Here is a 22,758-nt window from a genome sequence, read left to right on the forward strand (position 1 = left end):
GATGGCCACCGTTCATCATTGCGATATTCCAAAACCGGAAGTGACTCAATGACGTGCCGTTACCGTTTTGCTTATCTTGGGTGCCATCATAATGGGGCAGGCACTTCCATGCCACACATTGTGATGGCAACGTGATAAGTTTCCTGAGCTTTTCACACTGCACGTGCACGAGAACGGCATTAATGTATGTTAGGATCCTATGTTTTTCTTTTTTCTTTTTTTAAAAGCCAAAAAAAACACAGCTCGCTGGAACTCCGCTTTAAGGATTTTTTTTCTACTTCCTGGGTCACTTGTGATTAGAAGAGCTAAATACGGGAGTGCCAGTGTGAATGAAGCCTTATGAGAATGAGCATTAAAAATGACAATTTCACTTTAACCAGTTCAATACTGACACCCCCTTCCTGCCCAGGCCAATTTTCAGTGCCATCACACTTTGAATGACAATTGCATGGTGATGCAACACTGTACCCAAATTAAATTTTTATCATTCTTTTAAGACAGATAGAGCTTTCTTTTGGTGGTATGTAATCATTGCTGTGTTTTTTTCTTTTTTGATAAACAAAAAAGGCCAAATTTATTTAAATTTTTTTTAAAAACACATTTCTCTTAGAAAGTATTTTTTCTCCTTCACTGGTGTGCGCTAATGAGGCTGCACAGATGTGCGCCCATGGTGGCTGCACCAATTGACACGCCGATGGGGGCTGCGCTGATAATTAGGACACTGATGATCAGTGCCCTGATCATCAGTGTAAATGTCCGCTGTCACACTTGCTGGTTACCAGCTCTTCTCACATTGTTTGCTGATTGATTGTTTACATGTAATCAGCTGCAATTGGCCCTTTACCCTGATCTGTGGAAGGACACAGCAGTCACAGAGCGTGCCTGAGGAACGTAGTTCTTTGAGGACGTCAATGGATGACCTCCCAGAACTGGATGAGCACGCTGTAACCGTCTTTCAGCTATAGCAAGGTCAAGAAGTGGTAAAAGTGTAACTAAAGGCAAATTTATTTTTATCTTTTTTAAGGGAGGGTTACAATTCCTGTCAGTTTTTTGCCATTTGTGTCTCATTGGGGAGATTTCCCTTTACTACCTGTCCCATAGCCAAACATGAAGTGAGAGGAAATCCCTCCAAAGTGATCCCGAGTGTCTCCATTGGAAGATTTCTGTTCTGGTGTCAACCCAAATTTTGGCATTTTCTTTTAATAAAATGGTAAGAGTGACTCTCTCTACTCTAAAGGGGGGCACAGACAGCAATAAAGACTGACAAGGGTTTCTAATCCCTCTCCACTCTCTAATCTAAAATGTAACCACCTGACATCCGCACTGAGCGTGCTGTGATCACGAGTCACTAAGACTCGGGTTATCATCGATCCAAGTAAAGGGCCGGTCCTGGCCCCTTACCATGTGATCAGCTGTCAGCCAATGACAGCTGATCACATGATCAAAACAAAAGCAGTGGAGGAGAAAAAAAAAGCCGTTCACCGGCTTATCTTAAAGGGACATCAGTCCCGAAAAGGAAGAAGCAATTATGCCTTATTTATAGATTCTAACAGTGCCCACAAGTGCCACCTATCAATGCCCACCAGTGGTGCCAATCAGTACCCCCTAGAAGTGCTGCCTATCAGTGTAACCGATCAGTGCCCATCACTGCCACCCATCAGTGCCGCCTCATCAGCGTACATCAATGATGGACAAAAAATTACCAGTTATAAATTTTTAAAACAAAATAAATAGATTTAAAAAAATATATATACAAATTTTTTTCTTAAATTCGGTCTTTTTACATTTAAAAAAATAAAATAAAATTGCACAGGTGATCAAATACCACCAAAAGATAGCTCTATTTGGGGGGGGGACAATAAAAATGAAATTTGGGTACAGCGTTGTATGACCACGCAATTGTCAAAGTACGACAGCACTGAAAGCGAAAATTGGTCTGGATAGGAGGGGGGTTTAAGTGCCCAGTAAGCAAGTGGTTAAAAAAGGGTTTGCCTTTAGTTATACCTCAAGTGATGCTGTGTTTTTCACCTTCCTGCCTGCCATGGCGCCCCTTTAACTGGGCCCGTTTGCCTGGGATCAGGAAAGTCTGCCTAGTCACGGGACCTCTGTGATTTGCTATCACAGTGGTCACATTATGGGGTCCCACCAGTTCCCGATCATTAGTACAGACCAAGATCAGTCTCTGTGCTGGGAGTGCCCAGCATGCTCTCAGCACAGAAACCACAGGCGTCCATAGACACATATGTGCAGCATGTGGGCGTTAGAGACCACTGGTTTTTCCACTGCACATATGCGTTACATGGGCGGCAAGAAGTTAAATACACCTCTCAGTGTAGCCTCTGTGCTAAAATACTTAGCTTTATTCCTGCTTCCGAGCTCTTCACTCTGCCCCGTCAAGCGACAAAAAGCCTTTGCAAGAAAAACATCCCGGTCATGTTCTGTGCCCTACACAGCGAAGAACTAGGGCATGGGGATGGAAGCAGGGTATGTTGTGTAAGCTCTTTTAACAAAAGGCACTAAGATAAAGCAGTAGAGGACAAACAAACAATAAAAAAAAGTAAAGATGGCCATAAATGGATCAAATCTCAGCCAGTTCAGCAGTAACCAGCGGAGATTCGATCCATCTAGGAGTAGGTTGGTTGTACTGAAGCCGATTCGATTGACTTGAGTACAACCAGCTGGTCTTAATTTTTTCCTGCATGCACTGCCGGGAGCTACAGCCACCACCAGGAATCATTGTATTCAGCATAGTCAGTGCTGATGGAGGAACACTGTGCTATTGTGATGGGGTAAGTAATTTTCTTACCTTCCACCTGAGGTTAAAGAAAATAAAATTGCATAATGTAAGGGGTGCTTCTTTAGATGACAGTTGTACGTTTTATAGTCATGCTAGAAACCAGATTCCTGGGCTTTGTCCTTCTCTGATACAGAATGACCCCAGTTCAGACCGTCATAGATGGAAACATTTGTAATTCATGAAATATGAAGCCTTGCCATCACTAATCTCACCTGGCCCAGGGCACTTGTCAGACTGAAGAGCAGAATGTTGTAGATGATAAAGGGATAACGCTCTGTGAAGCTCAGGAACTCCCATAATTCTCCAGTAAACAAGATACCTGCAGAAGAACAAGACAATGGTAGACAACACGGATAGCTGGAAAACCCATTCCTTCCAGAACTTGTATTTAAATCGATCCCCCAACACCACTTTCTCCCATTTCTCAAAAGGGACTTAAGCCCCATACACACCATCAGATTTTCTGCAGATTTTTTCCTTCAGATTTACCAAAACCATATACTATGAGGTCAAACCTTAGGAGTTTCAATTAGTATACAATCAGACAGGCTCTTCTACTACATGGTTTTGGTAAACCTGCAGAAAAAAAAATCTGCAGAAAATCTGATAGTGTGTATGGGGCTTTAGAATACCTTAAAGTGATAGAATTTCCCTTTTTAGATCAAAGTTTACTATTCCAGTATGTGTCCGTCTATTGATCTCAGCCTCCTCCAAATCCCAAAACTACTTTCTTTTTTTTGGCTGCTGTAATCCGACTTCCTGTTGGAGGGTGGCTACATTCATTCTCCGCGGTCCCTCTGTATACTAGAACGTAGCCACCATCGATTGCTCGATCCCAAGATGGGCTAATGAATTATGCGATATGTAGTATGCATAGAGCAGTGCACGGCAACAACGAATGTGAACACCTCCTTCCCAACAGAAGTGAGGGGGGAAATGGAGAGGTTCAAGAGCTCACTGAGGATGTTATAAGGAGGCGGAAAAAACACAGAAAGTGTTTCATGAAAAATAGATGACAGAGCCATTAAGTCAAGGATATATATATAGATTATTTTTGGAGAGTAAGGCTATAGTTTAGTGTCACTTTAAACAAATATGAGCTGCTGTGTAGGCAGATACTGGTCACATTATCAGCTGAATACCTTGACAGGTATGTGCCCTGCTCTAGCAAGGTATTCAGCACAGGGTGGGCTAAAGCTAGCAAATGAACGTACTCTGAGTATAAGTTCAGCCTATCTGTATGCGGTGGCCATACATGCTTAGATTTCAGATTGATCTGCGATTTCAGCAAAATGATCGAATTGACAGTCAAATAGCTTATTGATTTAGACCAGTGGTCTGCAAATTGTCAATTGCCAGATGTGGCCCCTTGATTGGGGCACTATTCCTCCCACTGAAGGCTAGGATGGGACACCACCCCCCCTCTCCCCCCCCCATGACACCAACAATGGGACACTATTCTCCCCCTAAATGCCACACTTTTCCCTCCCACCGACACAAACAATGGGGCACTATTCCTCCCACTGAAGGCTAGGATGGGACACAATTCCCCCCAATGACACCAACATTTGGACACTATTCTCCCCCCCAATGCCACACTTTTCACTCCCACTGACACCAACAATGGGACACCTCCCACCGACACGAACAATGGGGCACTATTTTCCCTCCCACCGACACGAACAATGGGGCACTATTTTCCCTCCCACCGACACGAACAATGGGGCACTATTTTCCCTCCCACCGACACGAACAATGGGGCACTATTTTCCCTCCCACTGACACCAACAATGGGGCACTATTTTCCCTCCCACTGACACCAACAATGGGGCACTATTTTCCCTCCCACTGACACCAACAATGGGGCACTATTTTCCCTCCCACTGACACCAACAATGGGGCACTATTTTCCCTCCCACTGACACCAACAATGGGACACCTCCCACCGACACGAACAATGGGGCACTATTTTCCCTCCCACCGACACGAACAATGGGGCACTATTTTCCCTCCCACTGACACCAACAATGGGGCACTATTTTCCCTCCCACTGACACCAACAATTGGGGCACTATTTTCCCTCCCACTGACACCAACAATGGGGCACTATTTTCCCTCCCACTGACACCAACAATGGGGCACTATTTTCCCTCCCACCGGACACCAACAATGGGGCACTATTTTCCCTCCCACCGGACACCAACAATGGGGCACTATTCCTCCCACCGGACACCAACAATGGGGCACTATTCCTCCCACCGACACGAACAATGGGGCACTATTCCTCCCACCGGACACGAACAATGAGGCACTATTCTTCCCACCGACACGAACAATGAGGCACTATTTCTCCAACTGATACCAACAATGGGGTGCTATTCCTCCCATTGACACCAATGAAGGGTATTATTCCTCCAACTGATACCAACAACTGGGCGCTATTTCTCCCATTAAAACCAGTTGGTGATTGCTTACTCCCATTGATGGTAGGGCATTTTCTACTCCCACCAGCCACAGTCCGCCCCCCCTAATGCCTGAAGAACGGTAAAATGGCCATATGTTTAGAAACTTTGGAGACGCCCCCAATTTACACCGAATTCAATCAAACTTGAGATTTTTGTTTTCCCTCAATCAGCAGCAACAAGATGTTTTGGTCATGAATTTGATCAGGTTTCAATTGATCGGATGATGAGCTTTTGTGGGAGAAAACAGTGATCGATAACTTATAACCATATCACCCAACTACCGATTACAAATGTACTTCCTCAACAGGGGTAGGTGCCCTTTAAAAACCTACGATCTCCAATTTTGGGCCATATTAACATAAAGTGAAGCTAAACTATGCTAGTCTCATTTCTGGAATTGGAAAATATAAAAAACATATCATATGAATATAGAATATGTAATGCATTAATATAAAAAGGACTTCAATTAATTTTCCAGTCCTTGCCTTTTAAAGACAAAAACTAAAATGTGCCTAATTAAAAAAATGAAAATAAAAAAAAAAGGAAAAGAAACCCCCCAGCCTTTGTTGTGTGTACGCTCTACTACAGACTAGTAAACTGCATCTCCCTGAGCCGGCACCGAGCCCTTCTCCTTTGTTTGGTATGCACTCCACGACCGGCCATCTAAATATAGATAGCGAGTGTGGCGGTGCCCCCTAGTGGCCTGTGTTTGGAACAAAGCTTCACCTGGACCATTCACTACAAAAAAAACAGAACTGCTGTGTATGAAATAAGGCCTCTCCATGCCGTAATGTGCATGGAGCAATTCAATTTCACCGACATCAGACAAACTACCCATGATACCATGAATTATGAAGAGGGATTTACAATTCAAATTAGGGGAAATTGGTGCCTTTTGTAGCCTAAATTAAGATTCTGTACCATACAGATGTGAGAATAACCTCTGATAGCATCTGATTATTTGTACAATAACTGCATGCTTGTATATTTTATAGGTCAAATGAATGAACTTCAGGCCTCATTTAATCAAACCATATAAAATAGACCAAGTGGCCACATAATTAGGCCCGCCTGACAGCATCCTAAGGATAGAAACATACATATTATTATTATTATACAAGATTTATATAGAGCCAACAGTTCACGCAGCGCTTTACAATATAAAAAGGAGACAATATAGTTACAATACAATAAAATACAAGAGGATTAAGAGGGCCCTGCTTAGAAGAGCTTACAATCTAATAGGCATAGATCCATAGCTACGCTCAAGGCTGGCCTGTCTTGTACCCAGACATGCTGGTCATTGTAGACACCTCCATTAAAAGAGATGAAAGAATGTCAGTCGCACTCTTTTTAGCTCCTCTCGCAGTATTTTTTTTACTAATCAATTAATTGACTGCATACAATAATGTCTCCACCCAAAAGCCCACCTTCCTTGATGTGTTTCCCAATGCATTTGACTTCCTCTATCCTTGCAAACAAGTCAGGAGTGGTGAAACGCATCGAGGACGGTGGGTTTTTGAGTGGAGACATTACTGTATGCAGTCAATTCATTGATTATTAAAATAAATACTGCAAGAGGAGCCAAGTGGAGTGTAGCCGACATCCCAAGTATCTCAGATCTTGTTTTATAGTCTCAGCTTTGCTGAAATAAGCATTTATTTAAATAACTTCTCTACAGAGCTGAAAGAAGAGTGATGCATCTACACTCACCGGCCACTTTATTTATTTAGTTACAGCTTCCTAGTACCGGGTTGAACCCCCTTTTGCCTTCAGAACTGCCTTCATTCTTTGTGGCATAGATTCACCAAGGTGTTGGAAACATTCCTCAGAGATTTTGGTCCATAGTGACATGATAACATCACGCAGTTGCTGCAGATTTGTCGGCTGCACATCCATGATTCGATCTATTGGATGAGATCTGGTAACTGTGGAGACCATTGGAGTGCAGTGACCTCATTGGCATGTTCAAGAAACCAGTGGTGAGATGATCTGAGCTTTGTGACATGGTGCATTATCCTGCTGGAAGGAGCCATCAGAAGATGGGTACACTGTAGTCATAAAGGGATGGACATGGTCAGCAACAATAATCAGGTAGGCCGTGGGGTTTAAACAATGCTCAATTGGTACTAAGGGGCCCAAAGTGTGCCAAGAAAATATCCCCCACACCATTACACCACCAGCCTGAACGTTGATACAAGGCAGGATGGATCCATGTTTTCATGGCCTACCTGAGTATTGTTGCTGACCATGTCCATCCCTTTATGACTACAGTGTACCCATCTTCTGATGGCTCCTTCCAGCAGGATAATGCACCATGTCACAAAGCTCAGATCATCTCACCACTGGTTTCTTGACAATGAGGTCGCTGTACTCCAATGGCCTCCAGTCACCAGATCTCAATCCAATAGAGCACCTTTGGGATGTAGGAGAGTCGCATCATGGATGTGCAGCCGACGAAATCTGCAAAAACTACATGATGCCATCATGTCAATATGGACCAAATCTCTGAGAAATGTTTCAAACACCTTGCTAAATCTATTTCAGGAAGAATTAAGGTAGTTCTGAAGGTAAAAGGGGGTGCAACCCGGAACCAGCAAGATGTACCCAATAAAGTGGCAAGTAAGTATTTTTATATAGTAATTCAGTCTTGTGTTTGTATCAGCCTCCTGGAATCTTCCACATATCAACATTCAAGGGCCAACACGGGTAAGCCAATCAGGAACTACAGTAACGAACAGTCTTATGAATCCAATTTAACAAATGGAGCTTGCGGACTGCAGGAGGGATCAGAGATGAACTGCTGTTCCCCCATCCAATCAGGATCTGGACAATGCTGTATTGCTTTGACTGCAGTGCAGAAATGTAACTGGGCAACAGAGTGTGAAAGGGATGTCTGAGCTAGAAAACTTGCTTAGCAAAAAATAGATTTTATTGCAAGTACAAAAATCGTATATACTTTCACTTCCATTTGAGGGACACAGGCATTCAGATACAGCCAAGACGTGCAGAAGCAGTACAACTTAGGGATGAGCAACAACGACTGACAGGCCCATAAGAAGGGACTGCAACTCCAATACCACCGGAAGGACCAATTTCAGAATCTGATCCAGAAGATGTAAAGTCCCCTGAAAAAAAAAAAAAGGGAAAATTGCCAAAATGACCAAAGGAAGGCCACCGGAGGACAAACCTGATGCTCAAGACCAGGATAGAGGATATCTGTCAGAGGGAAATGACTCCAACCGAAGGAACCCTGAGCCAGCAATAGACCCATCAAAACAAGTGCAGCAACATAACTACCTGATTAAGGAAGAAACAGATCCACAACATAACCTGGTCAACAGAAAATCAAATAGGGTAGGCCCTCAAAAGAACAGGTCCCCAGAGGATAGTCCACAGAAAAAAGGGACTAGCAGGTCTACGGAGGAGGCCCAAGTCTAACACTTCTAACCATTAGGATTAGGAAAGGAAAACTCCATGACAAAAGCAAAGTTGCATAGCCAGACAACCAAATGAGATATGTGTGTCAGCACAGAGCAATAGTTCATAAAGATGCAAAAAGTGACTGCTGAAACTGATAGAGAACTCAAGGGTAAAAACCCACAAATTTAGCAGACAGAGGTAGATTGCACGAGAGGCACCCACACAAGGGCAGGCATAAAGCAATCCCAAACTTGTGAAAGTCCACCTTCTACCATCTACCTTAGCACTAGGTGGTGTCTGTGTGATCTGACAGAAGAACGCTATACAGGAACTGCCTATCCCTTAGCACAGAACACGGCTCTAGGGATCTACTGAACCACTTCAGTTCAACAAAGTGTCCATAGTCCACAGGTGGCCTGCCATGTTTTAAGGCCTACTGAAGGCCTTAAAGAGCTGTAGGAGCCCTGAATGACCCATAGCCTAGAACAGAAAACTGATCCTCTGGATGCAGGTTAATACTGTATGCATTGCACCAAGAAGTTTGAAAAACCTCTTGTAAAATCTGACAAAAACTACAGGAGGCTGCTGGGACTCTGAATCTGAGTTAGAGATGGTGATAAGGCCAAAGGCCTGGCCAGATTCAGAGACCAAATCTTCATGACATGGAACATCATCATGCTTCAAGCCTTTGCAGTCAGCATGCCCGAACAACTGGGCACATACAGCCAAAAAGTACCAAGTGGACATAGATGGCCCCAAGTAAATAGGGGAAGACTCATCTTCACCTGATGAAGCTGAGGAAGACTCTGATGAAGATAACCCTAGGGCATTGGAAGTCCCAGGTATCAGATTAAAGGCATTGAATCCTTCTGGGGATACTGGGTAAATGCTCTCAAAACCACTAAGGGACTACGAGTTAGTAAAGTCCCCCAGGGCAGTAGTGATGGCAGCGGCAATGCAACTAGGCCCAAAGTGAGGCAACACCTCAGGTACTCACAAAACTCTAGTTGCTGGTTCTAAGGAAGTTTTTTTTTGGCAGCCGGAGGTGACTTTTGACTGTAGGCAGGCAGTGGAAACAAAGCCGGGATCCACGTAATGGATCACAAGCAGAAGCAGCAGCAACAGCAGCTGGTTGGTGCTTCTTCCAGACTGAATGGAAGGAAAGAGTGTGGAGTGTGAGTCAACTCAGCTAACAAATTACATCAGCGCTCAGGTCCTTCAGCCTTAACCCTTACCGCAGTATAACTGGTGGTTCTGGGAAATATAAAAAGGTGCTTAATGGTGCAACAGCGAGCAGCTCCCTATGCTACAGCCCAAAACGGCTTTACTTACAGGAATTAGTCTTCAGAGACAGGGTCACTGTGGCAAGGCTCTGGACCTGGAAAACACTCCGTGACAAACTAACTCAGTACCCTCAAGTCTGGAAGATGCTGCAATGCAGAACCCAGGGCTGAAAACACATCCAGACTAGCCCCACAATCTTCCAGGGTCCAGATATGGCCTCCAAAGCTAGGCTGAGGAAGCGGTGATCCAGATAGCTAACTTGCTATACATAGAGACCAGCTCAAGCAGCAACGTAGTGAGGAATCTTGATTAAAGTGAAAGGAGGAAAAAAAGCCACAAAAGAAAAGAAGGTTGTTAGAAAAATAAAATGAATTGTCTTTTCTCTGCAGAGCTGAGCAAAATGCGTCCAACCTTCCGGGACAACAGCAAAAACACTAAGGCAAGCGGGGTAGAGGAGGGGCTTATACGGAAGTAGGCTTATAATGCCCAAACCTAGGCAGCTGAATAAACCGACTATCTGCATTCCTGTGTCCCTCAATGGAGTGGAAAAAAAAAGATACATCAGATACAAATAATTTTGGAGACTTGTAGCCTCAAAACTTTCCATTGGCTGGCTGCAAGTATTTTTTTTTTTTTTTTTAGTCCTCAAGGGGAAAAGAAAAAAATGAGTTCTATGATAAACCTTCTGAAGTCCCTTTAATGGCATTCTTTTTTGATAACAAAATTCTTCTCATAACTCAGAGTACAACATGTACTGAGAGTAATGGAAAGCAATGGAAAACAATTAAGCAGGTTGTGTTAAGTGGATAAAATTGAAAAACATGATTTACCTGCTCCTAGGAAAAGGCTTGACCAGAGGTTGATATTAAGCATCATTGGGTTGGAGCTGGTCTGAAAATGTGCCCGCATGTGATCCTGAGACACTCCTGTAAGTCCATCCAGGGTCAGAGACAGCAGCTGGGAGGACAGAACAGAAGACCACAATTTAGAAGCATATTTATAAAGCAGTGAATGTGACTTTTACCCAACATTCACTGGTGGTGAATCAGTCACTCCCATTTTAAAAACACATGCACTGGCACTAAATGCACACACAAACATGGGAGACAACAGCCTAGTTGTATAAACACTGATACAAAAAAAAAAAAAGAGAACAGAAGAAAGAAAATTAACCAGTTCCCGACGTACATATTACTGCAGCAGGGTGGCTCTATTGCACAAAATCACTTACCTGTATGTGACGTTCAATAGTCACATCAGCACGTGACCACTGGAGGTGCGGTCGCACGCTGATTGGCCACAGGGGGAGCCACCCGCAATCACTCCCTACAGAGAAAAAAATGTCAGTCTGCCAATGTAAACAAGCAGACCGCCGGGCTGTCAGGCATTGACACTGATCTAGTGTTCCTGCTAATCAGGAACACAAATCAGAGTGTCCATGCAGTGAGACACCCCCCCCCCCCCCCACACACACACACACACACACACTAATGCCGCGTACACACGGGCGGACTGTATGGCGTACTTAGTCCGTCGAAACACATTTCAGCGGACAGTCCGCTCGTGTGTGGGCTTCAGTGGACTTTTTCAGCATGCAGTCTGGCGTACTAAGAATTTCGGATTTTTCTAAATTCTGTCCGTCATACTTTGGTTTCAGCGGACAATCCGCTCGTCAGTATGCTAGTTCGACGGACTAAGAATGGCGCATGCCCAGAAAGGATTTACACGGCGGAAGGGTGCTTTGCTGTGTATTGGACTTCCTATTTCTAGTCCAGTCGTACTTGCTGTACATGTCATCGCGCAAGCTTTCGACGGACTGTTTGGTCAAGTCCGTTCAGTGGAAAGTATGGCGGACTGTCCGTCGGATTGTATGACGGACTAAGTACGCCATACAGTCCGCTCGTGTGTACGCGGCATATGAAAGCACAATTGGGGAATACACTTAAAGTGGTTGTAAACCCTTACAAACACACTTTGACCTACAGGTAAGCCTAGATTAAGGCTTACCTGTAGGTCTAAGAAATATCTCCTAAACCAGGGGTGGCCAACCAGACGAAGACCAAGAGCCACATTTTTTACCGAGTTACCGCAAAGAGCCACATCATACGCATGCTGGATAAATAAGTGAAAAGAAGCTGAAATGGTTAACAGCCAGCAGTGTGTCACACTATCAACAGACTGAGAATGTGCTGAGCAGATCTTATCAGTGTTCAGGTGAAACGTTATTAAAAAAAGTACAGAGCAAGACAGAGGGAGAAGGGAGGACAGATCAGTAACCTGCACACTTGTGGCCATACCTTTTTGTATCTCATCGGCTTCAGATACAGCGTGTTTCTCCTTCCTCTGCCCCCCTTCAGCCTCACTCCAGCGCCTATGTATTCAAATGTGGCGGGCTGGGGGACACTACACGCTGATTGGCTGTTGATGTGTGGGAGGAGCGGAGGAGTGCAGAGACTCGGGCTGCCTGTCACCGCAATGAAACAGCCCGAACCAGCCCGAAGAGCCGAAGGAAACCGATCGACACAGCCCGAACCAGCCCGAAGAGCAGAAGGAAACCGATCGACACAGCCCGAAGAGCCGAAGGAAACCGATCGACACAGCCCGAAGAGCCGAAGGAACCCGATCGACACAGCCCGAAGAGCCGAAGGAAACCGACCAAAGAGCCGCATGCGGCTCGAGAGCCGTGGGTTGGCCACCCCTGTCCTAAACAAATGACAGCGGTGGAGCGGCGAGACCCACCGAGAAAATGGATGCGCCGGACTACAGTGGACAGCGGTGACTTCGCTGGCTCCTGTGTCAGGTAAGTGACACATAATGGACTACTATGCAATGCATAGTAGTCCATTATGCTTTACCTTTGCAGGGAATCAAAGAGGAAGTAAACCCATCAGGGTTTACTTCCTCTTTAACCCTTTGATCGCCTCTGATGTTAACCCCTTTGCCTGCCAGTGTCATTTATACAGTGTCAGTGCATATTTTCAGCACTGATCACTGTAATAATGTCACTGGTTCCCAAAAAAGTAAAGCTAGGTGTCTGAACGGTCCGTCGCAGTCACACTAAAAATCACTGATCAGTCATTACAAGTAAAAAAAAAAAAAATTCCATAAATATAACCCCTATTTTGTAAACACTATAACTTTTGCGCAAACCAATTAATATATGCTTATCAGGATTTTTTTTTTTTTACCAAAAATATGTAGCAGAATACATATTGGCCTAAACTTTTTTTTTTTGTTTATAGCACAAAAAAAAAAAAAATGCAGAGGTGATCAAATACCACCAAAAAAGCTCTATTTGAGGAAATTTTTTTTTAAAAAAAAGACATAAATTTTGTTTGAGTGTAGCGTCGCACGACCGCACAATTGTCAGTTAAAGTGACGCAGTGCCCTATAGCAAACAAAATAGCCTGGTCATTAAAGGGGTAAAACCTTCCGGGGGTTAAGTGGTTAAAGAATAGAAGCTGTGTGCACCAAAGCAAGCCATCGGGCGCTGGTTTTTACCCACTCACCATGTTGATAAAAGATCTAATTCTCCGATCCACACATTTGAGGTGGATAGGGGAATCCGATGAGACAGTGGGGAGGCTTCCCCGCTGTCAGAATACACTAATCAGTGACAACTGAAGTCTTCCAGCCTTTATACATCAGAACAGCAAAGGCAATACAGCAAATGGTTGCCGGAGAAACTAGCACCAAGGATGACCCCTTGTCTTGCTGCTGTCGGTATTTATAGAAATGTAAAAAGCACGATGTACTTGATCGCATTCTGTTTTACAGTCCATTAACACCATTGTGTTGCTGTAATGCACATTTCATGCATTGATGGCAAGTGGTGCCATTCATTCTGAAGAGCACCCCAATGCACTTTGCTGATTAATGTGCACTACCAGGAATGGCACATGCACCTCTCTCGATGTGTTAGGCTGCCTTAATGAAAAAACAATAATAAGCGTGTGCCAAGACACTACAATGGTGTGAATGGACCCTCAATGATCTTCCATTGGAACGTTATTCCCCCCCCCCCCCCCAAAATCCATAACAGACCCTTATCTGAGCATGCATGAAAGGGAAGGAGGGGGAGAGGGGGGAGAGGGGGGGGGGGTGGGGAACGAGTGAGCACCACCCCTCCTGAACCATACTAGGCCCACCCCCCAAAGCACCTTGTTCCCATGTTGATGGTCTGGTATAGATATTTGTTTTTATTCTTTTTTTTTTTTTTTTAAATCGCCAGCAAATTTTGGTTTATATTCAGCTGCCAGCAGGCAACCCGCTGACAGCTGAGGAGTCATCAGTTTATTAAGGATGTGGCATCCTTGATTCCCCCATCCACACATTTGAGGTGGATGGGGGAATCGCCCCACTGACCTATTGTATTTTGACAAGAGGGAGACTTCCCCGCCATCAGAATACACTGGCCAGCATTGCAGGCTATAGCCAGAAACCGACAGGGTTGTTGTACAGAAGTCAATCGATAGATCGACTTCTGCAAAGCCTCCCTGCCCATACATGGGTTAAAATTCAGCCAGTCTTTACTGAACCGGATGAATTTCGATCCATCTATGGCCAGCTTTAGGAAAGGGAGGGTGGGGAATGAAAGCACAACTCCACTGGTATGTGTTCAGAACACCATATTAATTGTGTTTAGTAAAAACAGACAAAATGTTTTAGGGGCTTCAAAACGTCCCCCATCGTTAGGGTCAGAGTACATACAATGGGTGAGATTCTGGACTGGGATGTTGTATCTGTATGCTTTAAAAGATATTTGTGAAACGCCAGCTCAGATTCAGCAGCTTTACTTCTCCAGAGCACCCACTGCAGCGGCGCTTTGCGGGTGGTTTTAACCCTTTTTCGGTCGCTAGCGGGGGGTTAAAACCACCCCGCTGGTGGCCGCAGACCGCCGCTAAAACGACGGTAAAGCGCTGCTAAAAATAGCGGTGATTTACCGTCGATGGCCGCACCTCCCCAGTGTGAAAGGGGCCTTAGAAGTCCTTTAAAACAACCTTTTTGAATCTAGATTTTTTAGCAATCCAATCCTTACCAGTAATAATTCTCCATAGCCAAACGCATGGTCAGAAGAGCCGGAATTCTTGGGCTTGTACATAAACAGGGCTACACCTGCTACAATGAGGAGGACACACAGGTACTTGGTCAGGGGATACTTCTTTCTGAGGACCGTAACACCAAGGAGCATAACTAAAGGAAAGAGGAGAACACAGAATTATACACACATTACAGCCAAATCACCTGGAATTCAGATACTTTGTTAAAATGAGTCGGAAAAGTAGGGGGTTAAGTCCAATGAGGGGCATGATACCACGTGGACTTATACCTTTCATCTACAATTTACATTTTAACGGAGTGCCAGGAGCATAGCTATCACTATACTTCCAGCGCTCCAATCCCAGACCTTCTAATCTGAGCTCCTGCAGCTGCAGTCACATGCTGAGCCCACCCCTCCCCTCCTCCTGCCCAATCACAAAATACAAAAGCTCCTGGAAATGGGTAGCAGAGGGGAGGAGAAGGGGCGGGCAAAGATGCTGTGAGTGAGAAGACAGTGGGGTTTATTAAGGCAAATCCACTTTGCACTGCAAGTGCACTTGGAAGTAAAGTCGCTGTAGATTCGAGGGGGACATGCAAGGAAAATAAAAAACAGCATTTTAGCTTGCACATGATTGAATGATAAAATCAGCAGAGCTTCCCCTCATTTCAGATCTACCCCTCATTTCAGATCTACCCCTCAGATTTAGAGCGAATGTACTTCCATTTACCTTTCGTAAATAACCCCCAGTATCTCTCCTGTCAGAGCTCCGAGAGTGTAGCGACAGATGTACTCATGGAGATCAAGAAAACTATGAGATGTAAATAAAAGTGATAAGTCCAGGAGGTGGCATGTACCTAGTTGGACCTAGCTCATAGTATGCCAGCATATTTTACAGAATTCCTGGAGTACAGTTGTAATACTTGAGAAGAGCAATTCCAGGTAAAAACAATCCATAAAAGGTACTAATGCTATTAAAGCGGAGCATCACACAAAAATTGAACCTACACTTTTCGGAACTCCCCCTCCGGTGTCGCATTTGGCACATTTCAGGGGGGAGAGGGTGCAGATACCTGTCTAAGATAGGTATCTGCACCCACTTCCGGGCATAGACTCCCACGGGAGTCCCGTCCACACACGGGTCCCAGAGACAGCAGGGACCATTCGGATTGCTCTGCGCGACTTGTGCATGCGCAGTAGGGAACTGGGAAGTGAAACCGCAAGGCTTCATTTCCTGATTCCCTTACCAAAGATGGTGGCGACAGCATCCGAGGACCGAGGGAGGGTTCGGCCTTAGGTGCCGACATCACTGGACCCTGGAACAGGCAAGTGTCCATATTTTAAAAGTCAGCAGCTGCAGTATTTGCAGCTGCTTACTTTAAAAAAAAAAAATAAAAAAAAATAAAAGATTATAAATTGCAGGACTCCCGCTTTAGGCTGGGTTCACACTGCAGCGATGCGAGAACGCCGCAAATCCGCGGCGGGTTCCCGCATCGCATGCCTCCCGGCGGCAGTTCACACTGCCCTATGTGAACTGCTGGGAGTGTCAGTGAAATGTTAATGACACCCCCAGATCAGTTCGCATATCGCAGTGCGATCTGCAAACTCGGACAGGAATCGGATCGCATGGTGTGAAAAACCCATGCGATCCGATTTTGCTGCGGACCAAAAAAAGGGTCCTGTGCGAGTTTGGGGCGGGTGCGATGCGAATTCAACCATACTATCTGTATGGCTGAACTCGCATCGCACAGAAATCGGATGCGATTTGCACTGCAGTGCAGTGTGAATCACATCCGGTTCTCGTAGCCGCAGCAGTGTGAACCCAGCCTTAAGCAAGCACTGCAACGCAGCTAAAGTCAAAAGGTTCAGATTTAGTTTAAGATTTCTGTAACTGACTGCAGAAAACCTCCAGAGGGCACCTCGCAGGCTCACTGGTGATGTACTCTTCCTAAAGACTTTGGGGGAGTTTTAATAAAACTGAAGCAGCTGTGCATGGTAGCCGAAATTTCAGACCCCATTCTAAATTTCCAGATCAGTGTCCAGAAAGTATTGAAGCTAAAAAGGTCAAAATAACTGCCAAGCAGCTCACATTTTTAAAAGGATGTCTGCAAGGGCAGCTTGCCACACTCTGCTGGGCGGAAGGAATAATTTTGCTTAAAGATCTTCACAATCAGGCACACTTCCAAGGAGCATCAGATGCCGGTGTCTCCTGCTGTGCATTGCAGTTCAGTTCCCTGTATAAAAGGGGTCAGGGGAGGAAACCACAGAACACGACGGATCACTCCAGAATCCAGCACTCTCGAAATCGTCAAATGCAGGAAATCTGTAGCCAAGCATCTCCCCTCAGTGGAGTTCGGTGGCACGGGCACAAAGACAAGCAAGTATAGATTTTGGGCAGAGAAGTTTGCTTGGTGATTTTTAAGGAACAGTTTGAACACAACTACAAGACATTCCCAGCCACCTTATGGTAGAGGGTGGAGACAAACAACTAATATGTTACCATTGAAGTATCTGCAATATACAGCAAGTTATCAACCTTGCAGTTATCTGCTTCATATTGTTTTACATTCAGCAGAGAGATCCTAAAGCTCCAATGTTTAATTCAGAGCTCAAGCAGAATATATTGACTTCAACACAGCAGGGAGACTGCAGGGAGCTGCGCTAGTCTCTAGCTCAGAATGTTCTTAAAGCTGAAATCCAGGGATTCAGACACTTTCTAAAAAGTGCAGGCACACTATGTGTTAAGTCCAAGGAGGTTCATGACATTTCCTGAACTTATCTCTATTGTTTAAATCAGACAAATTTATGGCTCTGCAGGAGCCTACACGGAAACTGGGGCTGTGAGAGGAGAGCAAGGCCCACCCCAGTTATGCCCACCCCTCCCCTCTGCTGCCCATTCAGAGAAGCCTTTGTATTTTGTGAATGAGTTCACAATAAGGCAGGAGGAGAGGAGGAACAGGCACAGCAGCTACACCAACTCCCCTATGCTGCCCATTCAGAGAAGCCTTTGTATTTTGGGCCACAAATGGGTGGCACCGATCAGCATCACTGGTGGGACTGCCAGGTGTGCATTTAGGTTTGTTCTACCCTAGGCCTGACTAAACAAACACGGGCACCCCCCAATTTAAAATGACCCACCCTTTCCTGTGAAGGCCACACCCCTTCGCCCTGAAATTTTCTACTGGTGACACTAGTAGTGAGGGCCTGTGGGGACAATGAATTTTCTTAATTTGGAGGGATTTCCTCTCACTTCCTGTTCTCATCAGCAATCAACAGAAATAAAATTAAGATTCCTTAATATGTACAACTGACACTATGGTAAGTCACTATAATATATAGGAACCCCCCACTGTTGCGTTACGCCGGACACCCGCATATCGGCAGCAGTGAGGCAGCTTTATGGGGGCATCCCGCCTATTTGCCTTCCGGCCCAGTCCGCCTCATAAAACTGGCGCTACACTAGAAGTGTACCGCAAGCTGGCGGGGACTCTTTTGGTGCTGCCCCCCCCCCCCCCCTGCAAAGTACTGCCCTAGGATACAGATACAGTGTTGGGGACTGCATTGATAATCAGTTTGGATCCCCCGTCAGGAAAGTTGCTTGTCGGCTCTCTGATACTCGCACGCTGTCAGTAGAGGAATGCCGATAACCGGCACTTCCTATTTACATGGTGATCAGCTGTGATTGGATACAGCTGATCACATGGTAAAGAGCCTACATCATAGGCTCTTTACCGAAATCGTGAATGCGGTGTGTCCAAGCGACACACCGCACCACTGTTTGCTGCGCGCCCCTGAAGCAGCTTCTTCTTAAGATCGTTATATGAAGCCCCCCAATCAGAACAACAAAACCCCCGCCCTGCCGTCATTTTGCTATAGGCCAGGAGGGAATGTGTTAAAGACTAGTTTTAATGGGCTTTTATTGGCAGCTTAAAAGGTGGTAAAATGTATGGGTCAACGAATTCTGAAAGATCTTAGAAGTGACTGATTTGAAAAGCAGACTGAATGCCCTGGAAATCCAGCTGCATTTGCCCATCAACACAAGCCCTATAAATGAAGAAAACCCTCTCTGTGGATTGACAGAGAAAAGGAAACCGGTCATCTCACCTGGAATAGGTTTACATGATTTCCCCAACACCTGCAAAATAAAGGAAGCACATTTTATTATTTTAATGGAAACATCTCACGACTGAAGCCAACTGTCACTTAGACAAAAGTTATTCAAGCAACAGAAAAATCAAAAAATACAATATCTCACAAAAGTGAGTACACCCCTCACATTTTTTGTAAATATTTTTTAAAAGTAGTGAGTGTACAGCTTGTATAACAGTGTAAATTTGCTGTCCCCTTAAAATAACTCAACACACAGCTATTAATGTCTAAACCGCTGGCAACAAATGTCCAAATTGGGGCCATTTAGCCATTTTCTCTCCCAGGTGTCATGTGACTCGTTCATGTTACAAGGTCTCAGGTGTGAATGGGGAGCAGGTGTGTTAAAATTTGGTGTTATCGCTCTCACTCGCTCATACTGGTCACTGGAAGTTCACCATGGTACCTCATGGTAAAGAACTCAGAATCTGAAAAAAAGAATTGTTGCTCTACATAAAGATGGCCTAGGCCAGTGATGGCGAACCTTGGCACTCCAGATGTTTTGGAACTACATTTCCCATGATGCTCATGCACTCTGCAGTGTAGTGGAGCATCATGGGAAATGTAGTTCCAAAACATCTGGGGTGCCAAGGTTCGCCATCACTGGCCTAGGCTATAAGAAGATTGCCAAGACCCTGAAACTGACCTGCAGCAGGGGGGCCAAGACCATACAGCAGTTTAACAGGACAGGTTGCATTCAGAACAGGCCTCGCCATGGTCGACCAAAGAAGTTGAGTGCATGTGCTCAGTGTCATATCCAGAGGTTGTCTTTGGGAAATAGACGTATGAGTGCTGCCAGCATTCCTGCAGAGGTTGAAGGGGGGGGGGGGTTTAGCCTGTCAGTGCTCAGACCATACGCCGCACGATGCATCAAATTGGTCTGCATGGCTGTCGTCCCAGAAGGAAGCCTCTTCTAAAGATGATGCACAAGAAAGCCCACAAACAGTTTGCTGAAGACAAGCAGACTAAGGACATGGATTACTGGAACCATGTCCTGTGGTCTGATGAGACCAAGATAAACTTTTTGGGTTCAGATGGTGTCAAGCGTGTGTGGTGGCAACCAGGTGAGGAGTACAAAGAGAAGTCTGTCTTGTCTACAGTCAAGCATGGTAGTGGGAGTGTCATGTTCTGGGGCTGCATGAGTGCTGCTGGCACTGGGGAGCTACAGTTTGAAGGAATCATGAATGCCAACATATACTGTGACATACTGAAGCACAGCATTATTCCCTCCCTTCGGAGACCGGGCCGCAGGGCAGTATTCCAACATGATAATGACCCCAAACATGCCTCAAAAGACGACCACTGCCTTGCTAAAGAAGATGAGGGTAAAGGTGATGGACTGGCCAAGCATGTCTCCAGACCTAAACCCTATTGAGCATCTGTGGGGCATCCTCGAATGGAAGGTGGAGGAGCCAAGGTCTCTAACATTTACCAGCTCTGTGATGTCATCATGGAGGAGTGGAAGAGGACGCCAGTGGCAACCTGAGAAGCTCTGGTGAACTCCATGCCCAAGAGGGTTAAGGCAGTGCTGGAAAATAACGGTGGCCACACAAAATATTGACACTTTGGACCCAAATTGGACATCTTTAGTTAGGGGTGTACTCACTTTTGTTGCTGGTTTAGACATTAATGGCTGTGTGATGAGTTATTTTAAGTGGACAGCAAATGTACACTGTTATGCAAGTTGTACACTCACTACTTTACATTGTAGAAAAGTGTCATTTCTTCATTGTTTCAGTATACCATACTCTGCTTTGGCCTTTAGAATGTTCCAGGAGCTTTGGTTATGAAACAGATCTGTGTTCAAGTGGATATAAACCCTCCTAGTGTTTTTAGCCAATGAAGCTGCCATCAAACCTCTGATCTTCAACTGCCATGATGCTGCACATGTGATCAGTTATGACACCAACCACTGGATGGTTTGACAGTTTGGTTGAGAGCATAAACAATGTGACAGTTACATTCTTGGCATGTAACTGTTTTCTGAAACTCTTAAAATGTATTTACTTCTGCTTTAAAGCAAAACTAAACTCATCAATTTAACGGTTTCAAAAAACAGTACTCATTGTCAGCGAAGGGAATGCTAACGGTCACATTGCTTGTGCTTCCTTGGCTGAAAACAATAGGAGGGTTTAGTTCTGCTTTAACCTATGAACCAGATAGGGATGAGCTTCGAGTTCGAGTCGAACTCATGTTCTACTCGAACATTGCCTGTTCAGCGAACAGTGAACAATTTGGGCTGTTCGCAGCAAATTCGAAAAGCCGGAACACCCTATACAAGTCTATGGGAGAAATCTAAAGTGCTAATTTTAAAGGGTAATATGCAGGTTTCTGTTCCAAAAAGTGTTTGGGGACCCGGGTCCTGCCCCAGGGGACATGGATCAATGCAAAAAAAAGTTTTAAAAATGGCAGTTTTTTCAGGAGCAGTGATTTTAATAAGGATTAAAGTGAAACAATAAAAGTGTAATATTCCTTTAAATTTCGTAGCTGGGGGGTATCTATAGTATGCCTGTGAAGGGGCGCATGTTTCTGGTGCTTAGAACTGTCCCTGCACAAAGTGTCATTTGTGCAGGAAAAAAAGTCTTTTAAAATCACTTGCGGCTAAATTGTCGGGTCCCGTATACAGAGAACACTCAATGAGTGTTCTCTGTATTAGCCGACAATTCATTCATTCATTGATAAAAAAATAAAATAAAAAAAAGCGTGGGGGTTCCCCTAAATTCAATTACCAGGCCCTTCAGGTCTGACATGGATATTAAGGGGAACCCCGTGTCAAATTTAAAAAAAAATTGATGTGGGGGTCCCCCTAAATATCCATAACCAGACCCTTCAGGTCTGATATGGATATTAAGGGGAACCCCGCATCAAATTTAAAAAAAAAATTGACGTGGGGGTCCCCCTAAAAATCCATATCAGACCTTTTATCCGAGCACGCAACCTGGCAGGCCGCAGGAAAAGAGGGGGGGACGAGAGAGCGGCCCCCCCTCCCTCCTGAACCTACCAGGCCACATACCCTCAACATTGGGAGGATGCTTTGGGGGTCTGTGACCCCTCAAAGCACCTTGTCCCCATGTTGATGAGGACAAGGGCCTCATCCTCACAACCCTGGCCGTTGGTTGTGAGGGTCTGCGGGCGGGGGGCTTATCAGAATCTGGAAGCCCCCTTTAACAAGGGGACCCCCAGATCCCGGCCCCCCCCCTGTTTGAAATGGTAAGGGGGTACAAAAGTACCCCTACCATTTCACAAAGAAAGTGTCAAAATGGTTAAATAAGACAAACACACTTTTGAAAAATTCCTTTATTAAAAACAAAAAAAACAAAAAAAAAAAAAAAAAAGATTCCAGCGGTGCTAATCCACTCTTGCTATCCAGCGACGGGTCTCCGGGGTCCAGCGATGGATGATCATATCCAGCGACGGGGGATCTCTCAGTCCAGCGCTGTCCATACATCCTTCTTCTGTCTCCACTCCGGAGACACTGCAGAGATTCCAGCGCTGACGTTTCTTATATTAGGGGGGCGGGGCCACCCGTCACCTGACCCCACCCCTCTGACGCTGGAGAGGGAAGCCAGGGGTTCCCCAGTGACGTGTGGGTGACCCCGCTCCCT

At 45.1% G+C, this 22,758-nt stretch overlaps 1 protein-coding gene across 1 annotated transcript in view; it reads right to left on the reverse strand.

Annotated features, from left to right (window-relative positions):
- SLC35B1 (solute carrier family 35 member B1) overlaps positions 1-22,758 on the reverse strand; it is a 67,080-nt gene that overhangs the window by 4,796 nt on the left and 39,526 nt on the right. Inside the window, exons 5-8 of the mRNA XM_077459994.1 lie at positions 19,112-19,142; positions 15,008-15,162; positions 10,800-10,926; positions 3,010-3,116 (exon numbers count right to left, since the gene is read on the reverse strand). Coding sequence (XP_077316120.1) covers positions 3,010-3,116; positions 10,800-10,926; positions 15,008-15,162; positions 19,112-19,142 — 420 coding nt within the window. The remainder of the gene's footprint in view (positions 1-3,009; positions 3,117-10,799; positions 10,927-15,007; positions 15,163-19,111; positions 19,143-22,758) is intronic.

Source organism: Lithobates pipiens, unplaced genomic scaffold (genome assembly GCF_037356315.1).
Source record: "Lithobates pipiens isolate NorthernLeopardFrog02 unplaced genomic scaffold, aLitPip1_a1.2 Scaffold_28, whole genome shotgun sequence".
Classification (NCBI taxonomy): domain Eukaryota; kingdom Metazoa; phylum Chordata; class Amphibia; order Anura; family Ranidae; genus Lithobates; species Lithobates pipiens.